Raw genomic sequence first — 24,363 nt, 5'->3', positions numbered from 1 at the left:
CTGCAAATGCAACAGATTAGGGAAGAGCATTATCATATTTGTCATCAATACACAAAGTGATCATAAGCAGTATATAAGTTAATATTCACAGCCTTTAAATGTAGCTATGATTTACTATCTCTGTATTATTGATGATGACATTAAGGCTCAGAGAGACGTGGTATGCATACAGAGCTATAAGTTGTAGAGCCAGGATCGGAATCTATGTCTATTTAACTCCAAAGCCTGTTGTGCCATACTCCACTGGTATCCAAACCTCTAAGAATAGTCCTGAAAAGACCAAATTCAGGAAGGCACTAAGGCCAAGGACAAGAAAGGAGAAAAAGTTCCTCCGATTGCTAGAAAATGATGTAAGGCCTGCAGATGAGCAAGAAGGCAAGGCTGTTCAAATGTTTTTTTGCTTCTGACAGCTTCATGGAGAAATATTTTCTATCTGGAAAGGACAGAACAAGAAAAGGGACCAAGGCCTTATATAGCTGAACCAAGAGTAAAGAAAAAGAATTTAATTTTTAAGGATTATACAATGGATATCTAAGGCACAAAGAAGCTTGCAAATGTCACCTCAGCACTACTATCAGCAACCTTGAGAAATCATGAAGAATGGGCTATTTTTCAGAAGAACAGAGATGGATAAAGGTTATTCTAATTTTCAGAGAAAGGGAAAGACGTAAATCAACTTCAGATCAACATTTCTAATTGCCTACTGAATCTCCTAGGTATTTTTAATGTAATTTAAATTCTAAAGTCCAACATGGAACCCATCACTTTCCTTCTAATACCTACTCCTCTTCCTGAACCCTGTGGCTCCATCAAAGGCACCCCACAATCGTCCAGCCATTCATTAGAACATTAAGGTCAACCTGTCTCCTAATTCATACCCATTTACCAATTTTAAATCATAAACTGTCTTTAATCTCGCTTGTCCTTTCTATCTTTACTGCTTTAGTCTATCATTTTTTATAGGGACAACTTCTACAGCATCCTCAGTATTCACCTTGCCCCAGCTTTGCTGTCTTCCAAAAAAACCCCTCCACACTACTTCTAGAACAGCCCAGTAAAGATCTGGCTCCTGCTCACCTCTTCATCTACATTTCACACACTCTTGCATATACTATGCCAACCTTTCAGTCACCCCAGACTCTCTGAGATTTCCTGAAAGTAGCATGCATTCACACTCCTCTGGGCCTCTTCCTAAGCTGGTTCCCATGCTTAAATTGCTCCTTTTCTTACTCTTCCCTCAAGACTCAGTTGAAAGGTCACTTCTTCCAGGCAGCCCTCCTTCACTGCCTCTGACTTCCTCTAGAGTGTATCTAGAGAGTCCACTGTGTGCCTCATGTCAACACTATGGCCACATTTCTCCCTCCTACTAATCTGTGAGCCAATTAAGTAGGGCTGTCAAATAATCATCTTGTGTCCCCAGCCTAAAACAGTGCTTGGCCCACAGAAGAGGCTCAAAAATTGAGTATGTTTGCATAGTCAATGAATAGATTCTGAAAATAGACAAGTGAGCCTGATTTTATCTGCGAAATTTAAAAACAGATAGGGAGCCAAACTATGTTGACCAGAAGCAAGCCTAGTCAACCTTTGCTTCCTTTTTACAATAAGATTATTTGGTTGGTTCACAAGATGAGAACATGGGAAGTATATTTTGGTTTCAAAACAACACTGTAAATTAGAGGCCACAGAAGTTGTCTGTAGTATCTAAAAGAGATATATTTACTCTAAAACTAACAACCCTATGGATAAGAAGCCAAGATGTACAATAATGCAGCTGTGTGGGTATAGCTGAGTAAATATTCATTTTCTCTTCCCTTTCTTCTGAGCTGCCCAGTATTTTGCAGTTATAAGACTTGATTCTAATTCTGAATGTTGGTCCAGCAGTAGAGGATGTATGCCTTTTCTCCTGTCTCTAACATCTCACAGTCTAGTTCTCTAGTAAATATTTAAAGAGGCGAGTAAGGAATGGGAGGGGAGCAGATGGCAAATAGTAGAGAGAAGGAGAGATGTGAGTTAGCCCCTGAAGCCACGAGCTTTGCTTTCCTTCTTTTCTTTTTCAACATTTTTATTAGTGACCAGATGGCAAATAGTAGAGAGGAGGAGAGATGTGAGTTAGCCCCTGAAGCCATGAGCTTTGCTTTCCTTCTTTTCTTTTTCAACATTTTTATCAGTGACCAGATGAAGGTGTGGGAAGAATCTAAAGTTACTATGCACAGAGCACTCAATATGCCAGACATGATGTGTGATATCGTTTGGCTGTGTCCCCACCCAAATCTCATCTTGAATTGTAGCTCCCATAATCCCTATGTATCATGAGAGAGACCAGTGGGAGGCAACTGAATCATGGGGGTGAGTTTTTCCTGTACTGTTCTCATGATAGTGACTAAGTCTTACAAGATCTGATGGCTTTACAAAGGGCAGTTCCCATGCACATGCTCTCTTGCCTGCTGCCATGTAAGACGTGCCTTTGCTCCTCCTTTGCCTGCTGCCATGATTGTGAGGCCTCCCCAGACATGTGGAACTGTGAGTCTATTAAACCTCTTTTTTTTTTTTTTCTTTTTTTGGAGATGGAGTCTCACTCTGTTGTCCAGGCTGCAGTGCAGTGGCGTGATCTTGGCTCACTGCAACTTCCACCACTCAGGTTCAAGTGATTCTCCTGCCTCAGCCTCCCGAGGAACTGGGACTGCAGGTGCCCACCACCACACAGGGCAAATTTTTGTATTTTTAGTAGAGACGGGGTTTCACCATGTTGGCCAGGCTGGTCTCGAACTCCTGACCTCAAGTGATCCACCTGCCTCAGCCTCCCAAAGTGTTGGGATTACAGGCATGAGCCACTGTGCCTGGCCTTAAACCCATTTTTCTTTATAAATTACCTGGTCTCAGGTATTTCTTCATAGCTATATGAAAATGGACTAATACAATGTGCTTATAGCACTCATCCCTAGAGCCTCATTTAATCTTCACAAACCCTGGTGAAACAGCTCTTATTAGCCCCGTTTGGTAGATAAGACTCAGGTGAAGAGGTAAGACACTGGCCCATGGTCCCTCCTCCCCTCTGAAGTTTTCCCTGGTCATAGTGATTTTTATTTGTTTAACACTCATAGGCTTGTTTTTTATCTCCTTTCTTTTTGTCTATTGAAATTAATGCTTGTGTGGTCTCAAAATCTCTCTAATACTTGTCAGAAACTACTTTTTGAAGTCTTTTTATTCTTTTTGCTCCTGACTCTCCTCTGGAACAGGATTGATGTTTAGACTTCCCTCTCCATTCCATAAACATTTAATTAGCAATTAGAAGGCAACATATAAGTGGGTAGTATGGTGTAAAGATGTATATAAAATGGAGAAATAAACAATAATGGAAAGAGTGCTGTGTGAAGAAGAGTAACTGCATCTCTTTTTGATACCACTACTGAAACAACGTATTAAGATTAAAAAAACAAAAATTGGCTGAGACCACAGTTCCCGCAGCCTGAAAAGCCAGCAGAGCCCCCTACCTAGTAATGAGCTCCTCTGCAGCCTGGGAGCACAGCTGCATCTGCGACACCTCTTCTGTTGCCAAGTCAATGGCATGATGGATGTACAAATGGGTTCGGAGAACTGGTTTACCAGAATCGCACTTCTGCTTATCTTCCCAAGATTTCAGAGTGCTCTCAAAGGCCTATTTAAAATCAATATTGTAATGTATTGTTAGTTTAGAACTCAGAGGTCCATGTAAATGTGTACTTTAATAAAACTACAATTGCTTTTTCTCTAATGACTCCTCAAATAAATCACAAGTATAAAAAAGACATTTCAAAGTTTTCCAATGTACTGCAACACATGAAAAGTAGTGCAGTCAATGATCATGAATACATCATTTAAAAGTTAAAAAAGAGATTTAGGTCAAGGTGGGACAATCACTTGAGGCCAGTCTAGGCAACATAGTGAGACCTCATCTCTACAAAAAAGATTTTTTTTTTTAAATTAGCTGGGCTGAGGTAGGAGGATTGCTTGAGCCCAGGAGTTTAAGGTTGCAGTGAGCTATGATCGCAGCACTGTAGTCCAGCATGTGCAATGAAGCAGGACTGTTTCAAAACAAAAACAAAAAAACAAAAACAAAAATATTTCATGCTTCAATCTTTACTATTGCTTCAATTTATTCTTTAATCTTTACTATTTTATATATACTAGATGGGCAAATATTAGCAGTCTTCTTTGATAAAGATAGACCTTAATTAAAAACACATTCTGTGAAAGGAAAAATAATAGAGACAGTAAAAAAAAAAAAAATCAATGATTGCCAGGAGTAAGCGTGAGGGAGGGAGGGATGAATAAGTAGACCACAAGGAATTTTTAGGGTAGTGAAATAATTTTGTATGATACTGCAATGGTGGATACAAGCGATTATATCTTTGTCCAAACCCACAGATGTACAACTCAAAGAGTAATGGACACACTATGGACTTTAATTAATAATAATCAATCAGTATTGACCCAACAGTTGTAACAAATGTGCCACACTAATGCAAGATGTTAACAGGGGAATTTACATGTGTAGGGAAGAAGGGGGAGGAGGAAGTATATAGGAACATAATTCAAATTCTCTTTACTTTCTGCCCAATTTTTCTGTAAATCTAAAATGGCTCTAAAAAATAAACTCCTATTGAAATAAATAAATAAATATTTGTTCATATTTCAAACCATCATGACCTAAAAGTCAGATTTAAGAGACAATTTAAATGTTTTCATTTTCTATTTTTTCATAACAATTTCAGATTCTTTAAAAACCTGACAATATTCTAGAAGAATGTTTTTGTTACATACTCTGTCCCTTGTTAGCATTTGTGCTCTGTTTTTGTGCACAATTTTGATAATCCCTGGAGGCTGAACCCACGCTTCACCATCCACTTGCACTGGGACTCCTTCGTCACCAAATATAGTGATTTTCACTGTACGGCACTGAAATAAAACAAATTATTTTAGAGTACAAATCATCTGGAGAAAATGACACTCAATCTTTATGAAGGCTTGAGTATTAGACTATTCTACAGAACAGAATATTATGCTTTATCACTTATAAATGACATGGTAAAAACTGATATGACAACAAAGTCGGAATATTATAGACGAATATCCAGTGTAGGAGTCATTTAGAATAGATTCCCTCAACCCTCCTTAGCCCAAGAAGTGCAGTCAGGTTTGTCGAGAGAAACCAACCTGGGCTATTCGATGATGCTGCAGTTTAATGACCCTTGAAACTGCCATTTGCATGCTATCAAATATTGCTACAACTTCCAGGATCTTGTCATCAAAGGATGGTGCAGCAAATATCTGAAAGGAAAAACTACATTACACTTCTACTGAATGTTTAGGTGAAGAGCACATCAAGCAAAGTAAACTGCAATATATATCTACATGTATTTAATATATTTAATAATTTAATATATTTAATAATATATTTAAGTAAATATTAGGAAATAATAATCAAAGAAAAACAATCTCTGAAGATGACTTCAAATAAACATAACTTTAAAAAGGGTTTTCAAACATACATGGATATACTACTCATACCACTCATTAAACTACTCTTTGGACCAGATGAATTCTAAATAATTCATCTTGGAATAAAACATGTTAAATACATGTTCATACATAATTCAAACGTGTTAATAAGATGATACATGTAAGTTTTGGAAATCTAGAAAAAACTAGAAAGGTGATATAGTGTCATAGAAAGGTGACATAGTTTCATAAGGTTAAAGCTAATGAAGATGCAAATTATGATCCAGTTTACTTGATATGTTCTAAGGGAAATCTTTCAAGGTTTTACAAGCAATATACATGTGTGCTTTATATTTTAATACAAAACTTTTGAGGGAACTTGAGAGTATGCAAATAGAAACCTCAGAGGATAAAAATTATGCAGACTTATTTTGTCTTTACATTAGATGCATTTTCACAAAATTAATTTACTCTAAAATTTTATATGTAGGCTGTACTACCTTATCATTTTTACTCTCTTACTATATCATAAATAATATGCATCTGAAACAATTTTCAGTATAAAGTAGTATGCTAATTAAAACTTTCACTGAAAATATCAGGACACAAAGTTGCTAACATTGATGATTTCTTATAATTTTGTTATACTGCCTGAATTTAAACCCTGTCTCTGCTGTTACTAACTGGAAACTTTGTCTTAGATTCTTCTGTGGTAAAAATCAAATAAGCAATGTGGGTATTAAATAATGAATGTGAAGCTCTTAGAACATTGTCGGACTACCTAGCAGGTGTTCAAGGAATCTTGGCTTTATTTATCTTAATCTCACTGATTTCTCCCCTTCAAAATACTTAATAGTGACAAGCAGACAAAAGATGTATTTATACTCGAATAGGGCTGGAATATATTTATGTCATGAAAATTACAAATACTTTCCAACTGATCTTATACTTTAATCCCTACCTGTCCATTTAAGATCTTTGAGAAAAACAGATCAGTAGGAACCATTATATCATTGTATCATAAACTCAAATCAACGGATGTGACTCTTCAAATAAAGACTGTGATAACACTTCTCATTTTTACTGATATATATATATATATACACTTTAATAATTATGCCCTCTCTTTCATTCTTTTCACAACAATTATATTTGTAAGGTTGTGTTTTCTTCTTTTTTTAACATAGAAAAGTATGAAAAGAAAAACAAAAATAGCCCTAAACCCAACTGCCCAAATGAGCCCTCTTGATATTTCTGAAAATAAAAAATATATACATACACAAGTTTAGAAAATTAAAAGTACTGAGGCTGGATGCAGTGGCTCACCCCTGTAATCCTAGCACTTTGGGAGGCCGAGGTGGGTGGATCACCTGAGGTCAGGAGTTCGAGACCACCCTGGCCAACACGGTGAAACCCGTCTCTACTAAAAATGCAAAAATTAGCCAGGCGTGGTGGTGTGCACCTGTAGTCCCGCTACCCAGGAGGCTGAGGCAGGGGAACTGCTTGAACCTGGAAGGCAGAGGTTGCAGTGAGCCGAGATTGCGCCATTGTACTCCAGTCTGAGCGACAGAGTAAGGCTCTGTCTCAAAAAAGAAAGAAAGAAAAGAAGCAAGCAAGCAAGCAAGCAAGCAAGCAAGCAAGCAAGCAAGCAAGCAAGAAAGAAAGAAAATTAAAAGTACCAAAAGGTATTGTGGTAGGCAGAATAATGCCCCCTCTCTGCCCCCTAAAATGTCCATGTCCTAATCCCCCAAACCCGTGAATCTGTTATCTTACATAGCAAAAGGAACTTTGCAGATGTGATTAAATAAAGGGCCTTGAGATGGGGATGATCCTGGGTGATCTAGGTGGGCCCAATGTAACCACAGTGGTCATTAAAAGTGGAAGAGGGAGCAGCAGAGATCACAGAGATGCCATGTGAGAAGGATTCAACCTGCCTTTGCTGGCTTTGAAGATGGACAGGAATGTGGGCAGCCTCTAGACACTCCAAAGACAGGGAAATAGAGTCTCCCTTAGAGCCTCTGGAAGGCAACAGCCCAGATGACACCTCGATTTTAGCCCAGTAAGACTGTGCCAGTCTCCCATCATATACAACTGTAAGATGATAAATGTGTTTGAGGTGGCTAAATTTGTGTTAACTTGTTATAGCAGCGATAGAAAATAGATGCAGGTATAAAATTAAAAAGTAAAATCTTCCCTTCCTTATCTCATAAATCTACTTTCCAAAAGCAGGTCCATTATTTAATGTTCATCCAGAAAATTGTGACATACATCCCAAGATACGGATATCTGTATCTTCAACATGAGAAAAGTTAGAGTACATCCACAAGAGACTGTCACAATAAAATCTTTTTTTTTTTTTTTTTTTGAGACAGAGTCTCGCTCTGTCGCCCAGGCTGGAGTGCAGTGGCGCTATCTCGGCTCACTGCAAGCTCCACCTCGCAGGTTCACGCCATTCTCCTGCCTCAGCCTCCCTAAAACCTTAAATAAATCTACTCCATGCCTCACTTTCCCAATGCAAAATATTTAACATGAAATTAAATTACTATTCAATAGCACATTTAAAAAAGCAAATTATTCCAGTGATATAGTTATTTTTGAGGAAACAAACTATTTACTCCCATTACTTACATCATCCTCTTTAGTTCCACCCCAAAAGTTAGTGCCTCCAGCATAGCTGGGAATGTTCAACACGGCTATGCCTTGCAAGCTGGGAAGAGGAATATACTGCCCATCGCACTGTAAGGTAAAAAAAAAAAATAGAGATTAGATAAAAAGAGCAGAACCACTAGTTTGGAAGGTACTAAAACACTAAAGATGAAGGACAATGGAGCAGAATGTGTTGGTAATGTCTGCTCTCTACATGTTACCAAATCATTCATCTTATTTTTTTAATTAAAAAAAATTTGAAGCGGCCGGGCGTGGTGGCTCACGCCTGTAATCCCAGCACTTTGGGAGGCCGAGGCGGGCGGATCACGAGGTCAGGAGATCAAGACCATGGTGAAACCCTGTCTCTACTAAAAAAAATACAAAAAAATTAGCCGGGCGTGGTGGCGGGCGCCTGTAGTCCCAGCTACTCGGTGAGGCTAAGGCAGGAGAATGGTGTGAACCCGGGAGGCGGAGCTTGCAGTGAGCCAAGATCGCGCCACTGCACTCCAGCCTGGGCGACAGAGCGAGACTCCGTCTCAAAAAAAAAAAAAAAAAAAAAAATTGAAGTATCAATAACTATAGCAGAAGTTATTACAAAAAACTGATTTTTTAAAAAATGTTTTACCTCTTTCCCCCAAAACCAGGGAGTCCTTTTCTCGAGTCATTTTCAGGCCTCTTATGTACTTTTACCTGCATTGTGGTCCTCTATGTACTTATTTTAAGCATCTTTTTGAAAGCAGGCTGGGTAAGAGCAAGTGGATCCTAACCATCTCACTCAACCCCTCTCAGAGTCCCTGGTACATTGCTGGGGCTCTACAACCACCTGGGGACTGGTGAAACTCAAAGCTGAGTACTTCAAGTAGTCAGAACCAAAGTCAAGCAAAAATATATGCATCTCAGAAAGCTCCTTGCAGTCCTTACTTTCTCATTAAGCACTTAAATGAAAAGTAAATTACCATGTAAATGGAAAAAAAGGATATGGCTGGTGAAGGGATGTGAATAAATTCTTACTGAGTAGAAGCAGAACTATTGCATTCTCTCGTAAATGTTGTTTCTTAATTAATTTCAATTAATGCTGTTTATTCTATTAACTCTTAAATAAAGCCTAGTTGGCTATTAAGGAAACAATCAGTTATGAAACTAATTTTTTAAAAATTACTCAAGAAAAATGATCGTAATTATGTTACATACATTTTATGATCATACTTATTATTTTAATTAACATTTAAACCAAATCACCTAATATTTTTCTAAGTGAACATTTAAATCCAATGGAAATGTTTAAGCCTTCATTTTAAAAGAGAAGAGCTTGCAGATGTCACACCTAAAATGGATACTATATTTTCATTAAATAATTCTTATATTAAAAATAATTAACATAGCTTCTTAAAAATTACATTTTAATGCCCAATAAAAATGATTTCCAACAGAAAGAAATAAACTGTATTTCTGAGACTATGAGAGAATAATTTGTTCTAGGGTAGAAACCAAGGTGAGGGAAAGAGTTTCTGTAATGGGCAATCTCATTAAAAAGAGTATTAAGTCCTACTGGTCTAGGATGGTTTGAGTTTAGCGAAGATGGAAGGATAAGGTCTCAATGTCAAGAGTACCGATATTTTCTTTAATGTCTATTCAGTAGTGAGGTTCTGATTCTCCAAGTTAGCTCCCTAAACTGGTGAAAATCCAGGGCAGAGACCAGCAAACACTTGGAAATTGTTACAGCTGGTCCAAGACGAACCCGTTAGGGACTTCTCTGCTCTGTGAATCTGAGAACGGGGAAGAATAAGAGTTTAATGAGGATGCATAGGAAGTTAATCTCATCCCCAAGTACTGCAAAAAATGTTCACCATCAGAATCACACAGAAGCTTGTGTTTGCTAATTCAGCCAAAGTCAGTTCTTGGGAAGACCTCAGGGTTATTGGCTGATTGGAATGGTGTAACGGATGAAGGCCAGGATTGGCTGATTTACCTTCACGGGCATGTTTCACAATTCCTTTTTTTCTTTTTCATGAAAACACAGTGTTAACCATTAGCAGGTTTAGCTTTTCACATTCAAAGGTCCATGCACCTGGGGGTGTGTCTGGCACATAATTGGTGCTCAATGTATATTTGTTCAATGAATAAATATGAAATACTTAACAGAATAATAAACTTTTTCTCAACCCAATACATTAAACAGATTCTTTATGTGCTTTAGAAAAAGCTGCTTTAAATCATATGACTAACAAAGGAAATGGGGAAAAATACTATCTCTGTAAATATAAAAGAAATATTTTTAAAAGATTTTCCAAATGGATGCACTTTATTTGCAAACATGGTATGGAAGACGATGAAGATTTTCAGAGAGAAGTCCCATGGCGGTGCTGAAGTGAACATACATATATATTAAGCAACACACCTAAATCTAAATGCTTAATGTCCATTTCATAGAGTCTCATAGGAAAGATACGAGGAATACAGATTCAACAAATTAACAAATTCACATGATTTAAAAGTTTCTCATATCCAGGAAAAACTTCAGGAGTGTTAAATTTTTAAAAAATATTTCCAGTAGCCCCATATATCCTTTATTTATTCTTTTTGAGAGATATGGTCTTGCTGTGTCGCCCAGGATAGAATGTAGTGGTGCCACCACAGCTTACTGCAGTCTTGAACTCCTGGGCTCAAGCGATCCTCCTGCCTCAGGCTTCCAAGTAGCTGGGATTATAGGTGCATACCACCAGAGCTGGCTCCCTAGCCATCCCATGTTTCTATTTGTGGTTCATGATGTTGCAAAATGCTACAAAACTGCAGCTATATATATTTTTCTCATTAGTGTCTGTTTTCTCTGCTCCTTTCACCAGACAATCTGATATGGGAGGAAGATAGTGGAGCTGGATTGAATTCTGTCACTTAGTATTTAGGTAAGTCCCTGAAGCTTTCAGAGCTTCACTTTGCTCATCTGTAAAATGGGCTAACAATTCTTAGCACACAGTGAGGCCAATGAGATAAGGTAAAGAAAAGCACCTAGACACACATGTGGGAAGTCAGTAAATTTCCTTCTTCAGTTATAATTACAAATTATCTTATAGAAAAAACACTGGATTTGAAATGTTGGCGCTTCCAATTATCAGCTGTTTGAACTTAAGCAATGCCTTTACTCTTCAGAACTGAATAATAATACCTACCTCATGAGTTGTTAAGAATTAAAGGCGGTATGTAGAAGGCACACAGTAAACTTCATTCAAAATGATTTAAAAAGTAGTTACAACTAGTTATTACTGAAATGAATTAAACAAATACAGAAATTACTATTAATATAATAAACTAAATTAATTTTTTTAAAAAACGATACAGATTATGGGAAGATTTGAAATAACTAAAAGTGTGAATTAAACAACTATTTGTTCTCAATCACATATTTCATTAGAGCCTATAGAAGAAGACTGTTTTTTAAAGTTATTTGTTTTTTTCATGTATCTTAGTACTTACAGGACTTGAAACAATATCTAATTATTATTTCAGTTAATAAATAGAACAGGCTGCTTAACCCATGTAAATTAGGTATATTATGGGCAAAAAAGTCATCCTTCTTACAAAAAATGTGTGAAATTTTAATACAATTCTTCCATTTACATGTGAAAGGTGTTTCTACTCTAAAAGTAGCAAAATATGGTACTGTGATGTTATTTTACATTTCTGGAATTCCCATCATTGTAAAAAGGATTCTAAATCTCACTGCAAGTTTCTGAAAGTTGAGTATATATCAGAATCACTGATAATGTGGCTTGGGAAACAAAGTTTGTATTTGTACAGTTCTTTTCTATTTACACTGTGATTTACAGTACCTTAGGGTCATTTATTTATGATTTGCACAAAATCATTATTTTATCAATTTCGTATATAGGGAAACCAAGGTCAAAGTCTTTGTTCTGCACAAATTTAAAGTTAGGACATGAAGTCAGCCTCATTCCATACCAACAACATAACAGGGGAGGGAAAACTTATCTGAGGAAAAAGGTAAGAGTAAAAAGCAAAAAGGAGGGCCACTGGTGAAGGCATCTCTCTGGAAAGAGCCTCCCAAGGTGTGGGACTCACTTTTCCACCTTTATCCCGAGTGAACCATCATCAGATAAATGAATTTTTAGACAACAGGCCTTCCATCGTCCTTAGAAGTAGAATGTATCTTTTTGGTTTACTTTATTATTGTTATTTTTTGTTAATGATGGCAAAGAACGCTCTACTTTTTCTACTTTATTTTTATGTATATTAACATGTTTTCATTTATCTTGTTTTACTCATTTTATTTTCCTTTTTTATCATTTAACCTATACATCTATATCAAGTGTTCTTAACTTAAGGTTCAGAAACCAGGAGTCCATGGATAGATTCAGGTGATTTGTTAACTTCATGGTAAAAATCTGTATCTTATGTTCACTATACTCTGAAGTTTAGCATTGCTCTCAATTATAAATGTAGGGGAAAAAAAGGCATTAGTAACACCTGTGATTTCATCATCAATAGAAATGAGACTTTTTTATATTACATTATAGATGTTTCAGATATCTGGTATATAAGTTCATCATTACGTTGAAGTTATGGTATTTATTAGACATGCCATTAGATTTTTATTTGATACGGTAATGATGATACACAAATATTATTCTTTAGCAACATAAAAATATGTTGTTAATTTATTTTAATCTTATTGGTAAGTCTTCTTTTGTAAGTCCGTATTTCATATAATGCATTAGAGAAAACAATATTCTGAGAAGGGGTCTTTATTTTCACCAGAATGCCAAAGGTGTCTACAACTCAAAAAAGACTAAGAACCTTTTTAAAAGGAGAGTACAAAGCAGCTGTGTAAATAAGATATCTTGTTCAAAATTTGGAACACCAGTAGAAGAGGTTACTAATCCTATTTCTGAAGAGCTGAGGCTCTTCCAGGAACTAAGACCATCTAGCCATTCAGATCCAGCTAGTTTTTCAACCCTTAAAGACAGCTGGCTATGCTTGATCACAGCACTTAATAAATTATGCTAAAGTGATCACTTACCCATCCATTTCCCCCTCAAAACAGGACCAGCACTGAGCTAAACACTGGGGATAACAAAGACAAAAACAACTTCCTATGTGTCCTTGGGTGTGGCCAAACTGGGCGCGGTGGCACACACCAGTAATCCCAGCACTTTGGAAGGCCGAGGCAGGCCGACTATGAGGTCAAGAGATGGACACCATCCTGGCCAACATGGTGAAACCCCATCTACACTGAAAATACAAAAATTAGCTGGGCATGGTGTCGCGCACCTATAGTTCCAGCTACTTGGAAGAGTGAGGCAGGAGAATCGTCTGAACTCAGGAGGCGGAGGTTGCAGTGAGCCAAGATCGCACCACTACACTGCAACATGGTTGACAGAGCGAGACTCCATCTCGAAAAAAATAAATAAATAAATAAATAAAAAGAGTGTGGCCAACCGGGGTATATGAAGAAGAAAAGGAATGATTACATGATTAGGAGAGCACCTAAGCTGACCCGGGCATGGGGTGTCAAGGATAGCATTTACAAAATGTGAACCTTCCTGATTTTGTACCTTTTTATCCAGTAAGTCTATCTTAATTTTATGAGCAATAATAAATCAAACCAGCTGATCATACAGTTGTATGTTCGGAGTGAAAAGTATAATGGGCTCATCTTTACAAGGAAATACAGTTGTTAAAGAATGAGCTAGACATCTCTTTAGTCCACATTCCAGTGTTTGGATAATACCCCAAATAATAATGCTCTGTTTATTTTGTTGAGCTGTAGACTTAAGATTTTATAATTTTCTGTATGTATGATATGCTTTAATTAAAAATATGTAGTTATAAAAAGATACAAGATAGGAAAGACATGCCCATCAGCATAAACAGCGAGTCCTGGATCAAAGGTAAAATAAAATAAAATTCACAAAAATTAATAGTCTTTTCACAGCTATATCCTCAGCCTTGTTGTTTCTGTTGTTGGAAGAAATAAAAAAACTTTTTCTGTCCTTAATTTCCTACTTAAATTAGTAAAAAACAGTAAAACATTTAAATGCTCAAAATCTCTTTTAATTTTACTTACTTGTCGTTAGAAATAATTGGAGCAAAAAATAAATGTATATTTAAATTAAAAGATTCTATTTACTTCAAATGTTATTTTCAGGGATTTGCAAAACTTTCGTTATTACAGAATTGGGTCAGAATTTGGAAGCTTAAGTGAGAAAATCTATTAAAAACCCTCTCCTATAAATACGCTCCCTTGGCTCCACTTTTACATGGGGCACCACAACTCCAGAGTAGCCCCAATTTCAGGAGCTAATGATGATGATAATTAAGTGTGTCATTCATATCCTGCGTATATACTTCCTTTAGTACAAAGTTGATAATCACATTCATTTTTCCCCTTCAATATTTATTTAATCGCTAATCAAAACGCATTTAGGTCAAATTAGCTCCAAAATGATATTTTTTTAAGTAAGATAATATGAAATATCTTTAAGATGAACTTACCTCAAGTTGAACCCTTTGTTCTAAATTCTTGTACGATCTCTGTAATAACTCCCGGGTTCCAAGGACTCCATACCACATCAAGTTTTTAGTTCGGCTCCTGAAAATAAATATTGGCAGGCAATTTCAGGAAATTTTATTTATTTACTCCTTAAGGGCGGAGCAAGCAAAAGAGATAATAAATGAAGAAAAAATTGCCTTTATGTAATAGCATTATTACTTTTACTAAAATTACCTGCATTTTTCAGGGTGCTCCTCTCTTTTATTATTAAATTCTAATGAAATTTTTGCATCTAATCCAATCCCAAAGTAATTGTTCATGACACATTTTTCTGAATATCCATCTCTATGATCATAGAGAAAAGTACATCAAAGTCAATTTCAGATTCATTACAACAATTACAATTTGTACACAAGATAGTACTTAAAACCATTTAAGCTTCCATTTCTTATAGAAGATTGTAAAACTTAGCACTAATCACTTCCTATTCCTATGCCATGTGTACAAACACAGGACAATGTGTACAATTTCTGGTACATGTGACATAAAGGGATGGTGAGCAAGGCAAAACAGACATAGTTATGGTGTGATTTTCTCTAACTATAACAAAATCTTAGTTCTATTTCTACATAAGTTCCTCACTACACAGGAAAATGCAGGTGATTATGGGAAGGCCTTACAGTCAGGTATCAATTCTCTCTCTCTCTTTTTTATCATTGGAAAGTCTCCTCCACTTCTACACTTAACAATGGACAAATATTTATTGAGCAAAAAAGTACTAGATCCTATCCATTCTTCCAGGTGTTTTGGAACATTTAAAATATGGTACTGTCCTTGAGGAATGTCATTACAGAAATGATATAACAAAAGCAAAATTTAAAAAGGAAGTAAAAGAAAGTACATCTTGAACTGCCAAAAAATTGTAGGAGTCTTAAGAAGGGAAGAGATCAGTGTGGGCCAAAAGATTCCCAAAATAAGTAAACCTAGAAGCTGACGTGGAAAGATGACAGATCTGGCAAGACTGAGAAGAAAGGAGGTAAAGGGAATAGCATCAGTTCTATTTATTGGTGCCTTCCTTTGCCAGAGGGTTGCTCTCAGAAAGAACAGGCTGGAAAAGGACCTACCTCAGGGACAGATTATGGAGACCACTGAATTTTAAAGGACACAATGTGCTTGGCATTATCAACTTTTGTAATTTTCTGATCATCTTTTGTTTACATGGGACCATATTTATTGTAATTCATTTAAAATGTTACAGTTCATGTTGAAAAAAACAAGAAAAACCCAAACAAAATATTTGCAAAAGCATTTTCTTACACGGAATCTGGATCTGGGTCAATAAACGGCGTGGCACCAAAAGGATCAATGTTTGCCAGTAACATTTTGTTGATAATCGAACTCCCAGCAATTGAGGCAGCCAGTCCTGCTCTTAAACCTGGACAGAAAAACAAACACATATGGGATCGCATGTTAAGAAAAAACAGAGAAAGAACCAGTCCATCCATGCCTAACATCAAATATCTTACTTTTTAAAAGTGAGGTTTTCAGTGCCTACTCTTCTTATTAATGAAAATTAAGAACAATGACATTTGTGAGTACAAGGCTTTTGACACTTCCAAGGATCTATATGTTATCATCAAGAATTAAGGAGGAGGACCTAAATAGGAGCGGCTTTGTGACACTTTCTCATTTACCATCCCAATAATTCTATAACAAATAATTCTATAACAAATACATTTTACTTCCTTTGTTATAGCAAAGATGGTATTAAGTCTGTAAGGAATCTACAATAAAGGCAGAATTACCCAAAATCTCATGGAGTTATCACTTCCATATTCTCAAATCATAGATAATGATACTTAATTTAAAATATTAAGAGATGTATTAAGGTGAAAACTCAGTGTTAGTTTTAAGAATAAGTAGTAAAGTATTAAATGTAGGTATCTGTGAATTTTAGAAGAATATAGTATTAAATATAAAAAATGAACCCTCTTACTTCAAATTTATTTCAACATGCTTTCCACTAGTTTTCTAACTGTTACAGTATTCAAAGCTAATGAATTTTATGATCTACTCAACCCAATATGAAAGCTAGAAGCACTAAAGTCTGGAGAGGAGACAAACTAATAGGAACCTACAAGAACGAGGGAAACACGAGGAAATTAGAAAAACAAGTTCTTTCTTTTTATTTTATTTTTTTTTAGAGATGCGTCTCACTCTGTCACCTAGGCTGGAGTGCAATGGTGTGATCACAGCTCACTGCAGCCTCGATCTCCCGGGGTTCAAGTGATCCTCCCACCTCAGTCTCCCAAGTAGCTGGGACTACAGGCATGTGCCACCATGGCCAGCAATTCCTTTCTTTAGCAAACATTCCTTTCCTCAGCACTATGCTCTTCTTAGGGAATTATTATTATTCATTATTTTAATGTTTAGGCAATTAACAAATACAATGAATTTTGTTCTTTCATTTAATGTCATAGTTTTGAATATACTGTGGCATACTTCTTTATGCCCATTTCCTTTATGTCTAAACAAGCAAATGAATGAAGAATAAATTTAGTAAGCGTAAAGAACAGTTTGGAGAGGTGAGAGCCACACTCCAGCTGCCCTAGAGGGAAGTGTTAATATTTTCTTTCTTTCTTTTTTTTTTTCTTTTTGTTGAGATAGAGTCTCATTCTTTTGCCCAGGCTGGAGTATAGTAGCATGATCTCAGATCACTGCAACCTCCGCCTCCCGGGTTCAAGGGATTCTCCTGCCTCAGTCTTCCAAGTAGCTGGGATTAAAGGGGTGAGCCAGCATGCCTGGCTAATTTTTGTATTTTTAGTAGATACGGGGTTTCACCATGTTAGCCGGGTCTCAAACTCCTGACCTCAGGTGATCCGCCTGCCTCAGCCTCCCAAAATGCTGGGATTACAGCTGTGAGCCACCATGCCCAGCCAAGTGTTAATATTTTCTAAGATGTTTTAGGGTTAGCCATATTCCTTTCAGCTTTATTCCAGAGGGGTTATCCCAGGGTTCCCAGTTGGAATAGGAACACAGCATCTAAACCTGAAGGCCTTTCCAGAACCAGTTTGTTCCAGATTGATCTTTCTTTTTTTCTTTTAATATTTCTATTCTGATACAACTGATATATTATAAAATTAACCCTTTTACAGTTTTTAGATAATTCGGTTGTTTGTAATATATACACAAAGTTGTGCAACCATCACTATTAATTCTAAAACCTTTTCGTTACCCTGCAAAGTAACGGTGTACCCACTAGCTGTCATTTTCCATTCCATTGATCACCTCACCTCCAGTTCCTTGGGAACCACTGTCTACTTTCTGTCTCTATGGGTTATGACTATTCTGCACATTTCATACAAATGCAGTCATATTACATTTGGCTTTTATGTTCATTTTCCATAGTGTTTCTATATAGCATGTATCAGTGATTCATTCTTTTTAATGGATAGATAATATTCCATTGTATGAATATATCACTTTTGTTTATCCATTCAACTGATGGATGTTTGGGTTGCTTCCACTTTGGGGCTATTGTGAATGCTGCTATAAATAGTCATGCACAAGTTTTTGTGTAGACATGTATTTTCAGTTCTCTTGGGTGTATACCTAGTAGTAAAATTGCTGGGTCACATGTAAACTCTGTTTAACTTTTTGGGGAACTGTGAAACTATTCTTAAAACGGCTGCACCATTTTACATTCCTACCACCAATGCATGAAAGTTGTAATTTCTTCACATCTTTGCCAATATTTGTTATCATCTGTCTATTTTGATCACAGTCATCCTAGTGGCATAAAGGGGCACCTCATTATGGTTTTAATTTGCATTCTCCTGGTGACTAATGATGTTGAGCATCCTTTCATGTATTTATTGGCTATTTGTGTATTTTCTTTGGGAAAATGTCTATTTAGATTCCTTTCTCATTTTAAAAGTGAGATATTTACCTTTTCATTGTTGAATTTTAAGAGTTCTTTATATGTTCTGGATACTAGTCCTTTATCAGATATATTATTTGTAAGTTCTTAAATTGTCATTTCACTTTCTCAATAGTGTCCTTTGAATCACAAAACTATTAATTTTGGTAAAGTCCAATTTATTTGTCTTTTGTGGCTTGTGCTTGTCATATCTAAGAAATCATTGCCTAATCCAAAATTATGAATAATTTATACCAATGTTGTCTAAAAATGACTACAGAGAGACTTATGGCTTAAAATCAAAAGGATTCAGCAGAATGCTGACTAAAAAACACCAAAAGGAAAGCTTAAGAAGTAGTAAAACATAATAAGTTCAGACTTACGTTGGGAACTTAGTAAATGCAGATTCCTGGACTCCACTCCAGAACTACCAAATCATAATTCCTCAGGGCAGGGCCCAGAAACATGTGTTTGTTTGTTTGTTTGTTTGTTTGTTTGTTTTCTGAGATGGAGTCTCACTCTGTCTCCCAGGCTGGAGTGCAGTGGCACGACCTCAGCTTACTGCACCCTTCACCTCCTGAGTTCAAGCAATTCTCGGGCCTCAGCCTCCTGAGTAGCTAAGATTACAGGGGTGTGCCACTACACCTGGCTATTTTTTTGTATTTTTAGTAGAGACAGGGTTTCACCGTGTTGGCCAGGCTTGTCTCGAACTCCTGACCTTGTGATCTGCCCATCTTGGCCTCCCAAAGTGCTGCGATTACAGGCGTGAGCCACTGTGCCTGGCCAAAACATGTGTTTTAATACTTTCTAGGCAACTGTTATACAGGGAAGAATCTAAGGGCCTGGATTCTGACTGAAAGTATAACAAGAACATTCTACTAAAAGAACATTTATCTTTAAGAACACATTTCCACAGTAATGGAAATACTTATACCTTTTCACAGAAATACTGAAAAATACACGATGTTTCAGAATCTGTACTACCTGGGCAGATTATTCTGGTATTGAGCACAGGGAGGTTTTCTTTGCTTGCTGCCACAGCTGGACCAGGGACAGAATCAGTTTGGGAATGGCCATAACTTGTCCGGGCATCTGGAGACCAAGGTGCAGTTTTAACTGTTGGCAAAAAGTCCAGATTAAAAAGAGATAATGATAAAGCTATAAAAATAAGCACGTTCCTATAAATTTAAAACATAAAATAATGTTTAAATCAATCAGTAGAAATGAAAATATTATGCATATTGTTTACATTTTCTTGAGACTTACATGGAGGGAATCAGAAGTCTTGATTCCTCATCTCAAGTCGACGACTATCAGTAGAAAATAGATGTCTACCATAATTAAAGGTCACTAATACTCATAATTTGAATATGATCAATGCACAAAGATAAATGAAACTTTTGAAGTCCGATTATTTTTGAAAATGAAACATATGTGTTATAATGCACACTACCCATGTAATCCTTGACTCATAAATATCAAGCGAATGATCAAATTTAATTAATGTAATTCCCAGAGCAAACACGTGAAACATGATTTAACATTGTCTTCAATAAATGGAGGAGGCCAGGTGTGGTGGCTCATGCCTGTAATCCCAGAGCTTTGGGAGGCTGAGGCAGGAGGATCACTTGAGGTCAGGAATTGAAGACCAGACTGGGCAACATAGCGAGACCCTCTATAAAAATGTTAGCCAGGCACGGTGGCATGCACCTGTAGTCCCTGCTACTTGGGAGGCTGAGGCTGGAGAATGACATGAGCCCAGGAGTTTGAGGTTGCAGTGAGCTATGATCACATCACTGTATTCTAGCCTGGGTGACAGAGTAAGACTCTGTCTCATACATAAACAAATAAATGGAAGAAAAATAGCATCTATCTTCAAGTGAAATGAACATATTTTTCTTGTACTTCTCAATTATTTATTCAAAATGATGATTTGCCCAAACAGTCCTATCATATTCTTGTAACAGCTCAATACATTTAAAAAATTATTCTAAAACATAATTACTCTCAAAGTAAACAACAAAAAGAAAGATTTAACTCTAAACTGAGGCAAGTTAATGCAGAGCAAATGGTACCTTTAACCAATTTAGGAGTTACTGGTAGGTATTTTTAAGAAACAGTAATTCTCAAACTCAATTTTAAAATACTCTAAAACTTAATTATCTTCACTCTCCCTAAAACTAATTACAAGCTAACTATATTAATTTTACACTCTATTGTCTCATTCAAAAACAGACCCATTACACTAAAGTAACAGAACAGCCACCCCTTTTTTAAATAGATAGGACTCCTGGGCTAATTTCTCATAAAAACAACTTTTTGATGTTCAACTCTGACAAAAAGCAGAGAGTGTACTAATGACTAAGACTGATGTTCCGTTACAAGTAACTAAATTAATGTTTTCTGGTTCTTCTTAAAAAAATCATCTCATCAATCATATTAATATACTGTATTTCTCACATCTCAGACATATCAATTATTACATGATGATACAATAAATGTGCCTCAAAAAGTAGTATTTCATATACTTCTGCTTCCACTATTGGCACTGATTTCCAACAAGTTAGATTACTAGCCAAAATAAAGACCAAATACTGTACCATTGAAGACTTCTAAATCTCTGTCTATTTCAATATCAACATTTACAGCACTATATTTGTATTTTTTAGTTTCCTTTACAGGCCACAGTGGAAGTGTCAAGTTTAAGAGTCTGGTAAGGTGGGATGATAGCCGGCTGGAAAACCATTAAATAAGCTTTGACAAACCAATCTTCCTAACAGCCATCATCTTAGGAGGAATTATCAGTGTATAGTAAGGAAGCCATTGTCACCTCTGCTTTAATCAACACTTTCTAATAGATGAAAACATCTAAGGCCTGCTTATCAAATTCACAGATGAAATAAACTTAAGATGATAGAATCTAGCTTCAAAAGAGCTTCACAGGATGAAATAATAGATCTAAATAAAAAAGATAAAAGTTCATTGGGATGAGTGTAAACTACTATAATTGGGTTTTAAAAAAGAGAAGTCTTGGGTAGTCTTTGTAACATCAAAAATCTCCTTAATGAGTAGTGTATGGGTACCAATGTGCTAATACACCACAGAAAATATCTGAAGAATTTTGTTTAAAATGGTGCACCACATTTTAAGATAAACATTGACCAAATGGGTGCAACCAGGAAAACAAAAGGTTTAAAATCATCAATTTAAAAACTGGTAGAGAAACTTTAGGGCAGATCATCTGGAAAAGAAGATCTAAGGTGAGAGAAGGTCTGATGCCACCAAAGCTGTTTTTGGTATCATTTAAGGGCTGCCACATGAAGAACAAGAAGAAAGACAGAAGAAGGAAGAAGGAAGAAGAAGAAGAAGGAAGAAGGAAGAAGAAGAAGAAGAAGAAGAGGAAGAAGACGAAGACGAAGACGAAGAAGAAGAAAGAAGAAGAAGAAGAAGAAGAAGAAGAAGAAGAAGAAGAAGAAGAAGAAGAAGAAGAAGAAGAAGAAGAAGAAGAAGAAGGAAAAGAAGAAGAAGAGGAAAAGGAAGAGGAAAAAGAAGGAGGAGGAGGAGGAGGAAGGAAGGAAGAAGAGGAGGAAGAGGAGAAATAGCTCCAGAGGCAGAGTCCTCTTTGATATAGTGAAATGTATATGAAATTGCTCCTTAAACTAACCATAAACACTACATAAAGGCCAGTAGTTGTTACTGTCAAACTATCATTCATAAAACCTAATGATTACTGTAATCATGGGTAGAAATTTAGGGGAGAAAATAGAAAGCTCAATATAAAGAATGACTTTCTAACAATTAGAGCTGACCATAAGAGTGGGATGTATTGAAAGTGAGTGGTCCTAAGGCTCATGGCCATCTGCTTCAAGAGTCCTAGAACATGCCTGCATTGGGTTGTATGCTGAAAATGTGAGGTCCATGAGGTCTGATTTCAAAGTTTTTAAAAGTCTCAAGTACAATGAAATATTCTCTCACAGTTAATGTAATTAGTGGCAGCAGCAGCAGCAGTAGTAACAATAAAAATAACAATAAAGATGACAGTGAACACTCAGGCAGCACTATCTACCAGACACTATTCTAGGCACTTTACGTATAGTAACTTTTCAACCTTCGCAACAACCCAATGAAGTAGGTAGATTATTATCCTCATATTAGAGATGAGAAAACCAAAGAGAGGTTAAGAAATGTGCCCAAGTTTATATGTAGCGAAAATAAAAGCAAAAATTTAATGATTGCAAACATTTTTAAAAATTTTTTGAAAATAAGATAAAAACAGGTTTTTAAATTTAAAGTAACTTTATCAATTACCCTTTCTTTTACTTATTAAGTTTACATTTTACTCATTTAGCTTCATATGAAAGCTAGAATAAATTTAGCAACAACATATTAATGAAGCTACCATCTAATTTTTTTCATAGCTAACAAGAAATGTTTCAAACATGTAAAATTTAAAATGTACTCATTACTACTAGTCCCATGGAAAATCGGCCATAAACATGGGGAATGAAAGGTCTTCATCATGCCATAGCTCAAGCAGAAAATGTTAATCTGATATGGTCAGCTCTCCAAAAATTTGATTTTTTTTCATTGTATGAAGACAATTTCTTTTTTATAATTTCAACTTTTATTTTAGATTCAGGGGGACATGTGCAGGTTTATTATCTGAGTATATTGAGTGATGCAGAGGTTTGGGGTATGACTGATATCATCACCCAGGTACAGAGCATAGGACCCAATAGTTAGCTTTTCTACCATTCCTACCCTCCCACTTCTAGTAGTCCCCAATGACTGCAAACAATTCTGATATCATTGTGCTGGCTTTTCATAAGGTCCATGTATTTATTTTCATATTGTCTCATCTTCATTAATAGTTTAATTTCTGCTTTGTTTTACTCCAGTAAGTTAGAAACTTTTCCCTTAGGCAATATACAATATTAAAAGTATAAATTCATTTTCAATTAAAATCTAAAAGGTAGAAAGATATTTAACATTCTTCAGGCAATTACATATTCATTTCCTTACCAAAATAATTTTGACAAAGCAAGGGCTGTAATTAGAAGTCCTGTGATTTTAAAGCTTGCTTTAAAGTCCTATGATTTTGAAGCTTAATAAGGACTATAAACCCAGAAGGTTAATCGATGGAACTTAAGGGACTGCTGCATCACTTAAATGCCAAATTTTGTGCGTTTGGAGCGTTAGGAGAGCTGCAGCTTTCTTGTAATTCTCAAAGAAATCTGTGAGCTATAATAGGTTCAAATCAGATGATTTAGGTGTTTCTTTCCTCTTTCCTCAGGAAAACCAACATATTTAATCATTCTTAGTCCTATAATCCTTAGTTTATTGTTATAATCCTAGATTACATGATAAGAGAGGGATGTGAGAGTACTGGACAATAGTCTAGGTGTTATCTTTATTGTTTTATTATTCATGAATATTTATCTAAGCTTTAACTTCCAAAAAGCCTTTTCAAAAATAAAAATACAAATAGTTTTTTCAAACTGATCAGCCTTTTGAAAACTAAAAGCAAAATGACATTTTATTTAATTCCAAAATAATTTTTTCCCAGTTTCCTCACCAGTTAATGATTCTTTGGCACCATCGTCTTTAGCTTCCTCCTTAGATTCATCTGTTTCTGTGCTGTCATAATCAGAGGACTGATTAGCTGGTTCACAGGGGTGAACTGTCGGGTCATCCATAACTTCGGGTAGTAAGAAGATAAATAGTTTGGATAAGTAAAAATAAAGCCCATTAATATTAAGATATGCTCAGGAAAGGCAAATTGAAACATATGCCAAAAGAAATTCCAGATTCA

General features: G+C 36.1%; 1 protein-coding gene across 5 annotated transcripts in view; it reads right to left on the bottom strand.

Moving 5' to 3' along the window:
* Positions 1-24,363, bottom strand: part of DGKH (diacylglycerol kinase eta) — a 202,477-nt gene that overhangs the window by 29,136 nt on the left and 148,978 nt on the right. For all 5 annotated transcript variants that reach the window (XM_055245347.2, XM_063619041.1, XM_063619042.1 and 2 more), the window contains exons 17-25: positions 24,127-24,249; positions 19,536-19,667; positions 15,950-16,067; positions 14,867-14,977; positions 14,635-14,731; positions 8,107-8,214; positions 5,194-5,307; positions 4,801-4,935; positions 3,492-3,655 (exon numbers count right to left, since the gene is read on the bottom strand). In XM_055245347.2, the coding sequence (XP_055101322.1) occupies positions 3,492-3,655; positions 4,801-4,935; positions 5,194-5,307; positions 8,107-8,214; positions 14,635-14,731; positions 14,867-14,977; positions 15,950-16,067; positions 19,536-19,667; positions 24,127-24,249 (1,102 nt within the window). The remainder of the gene's footprint in view (positions 1-3,491; positions 3,656-4,800; positions 4,936-5,193; positions 5,308-8,106; positions 8,215-14,634; positions 14,732-14,866; positions 14,978-15,949; positions 16,068-19,535; positions 19,668-24,126; positions 24,250-24,363) is intronic.

Source organism: Symphalangus syndactylus, chromosome 15, assembly GCF_028878055.3.
Source record: "Symphalangus syndactylus isolate Jambi chromosome 15, NHGRI_mSymSyn1-v2.1_pri, whole genome shotgun sequence".
Lineage (NCBI taxonomy): Eukaryota > Metazoa > Chordata > Mammalia > Primates > Hylobatidae > Symphalangus > Symphalangus syndactylus.
Note: the sequence above shows the minus strand (reverse complement) of the source record. Positions and strands in the feature narration are given on the sequence as shown.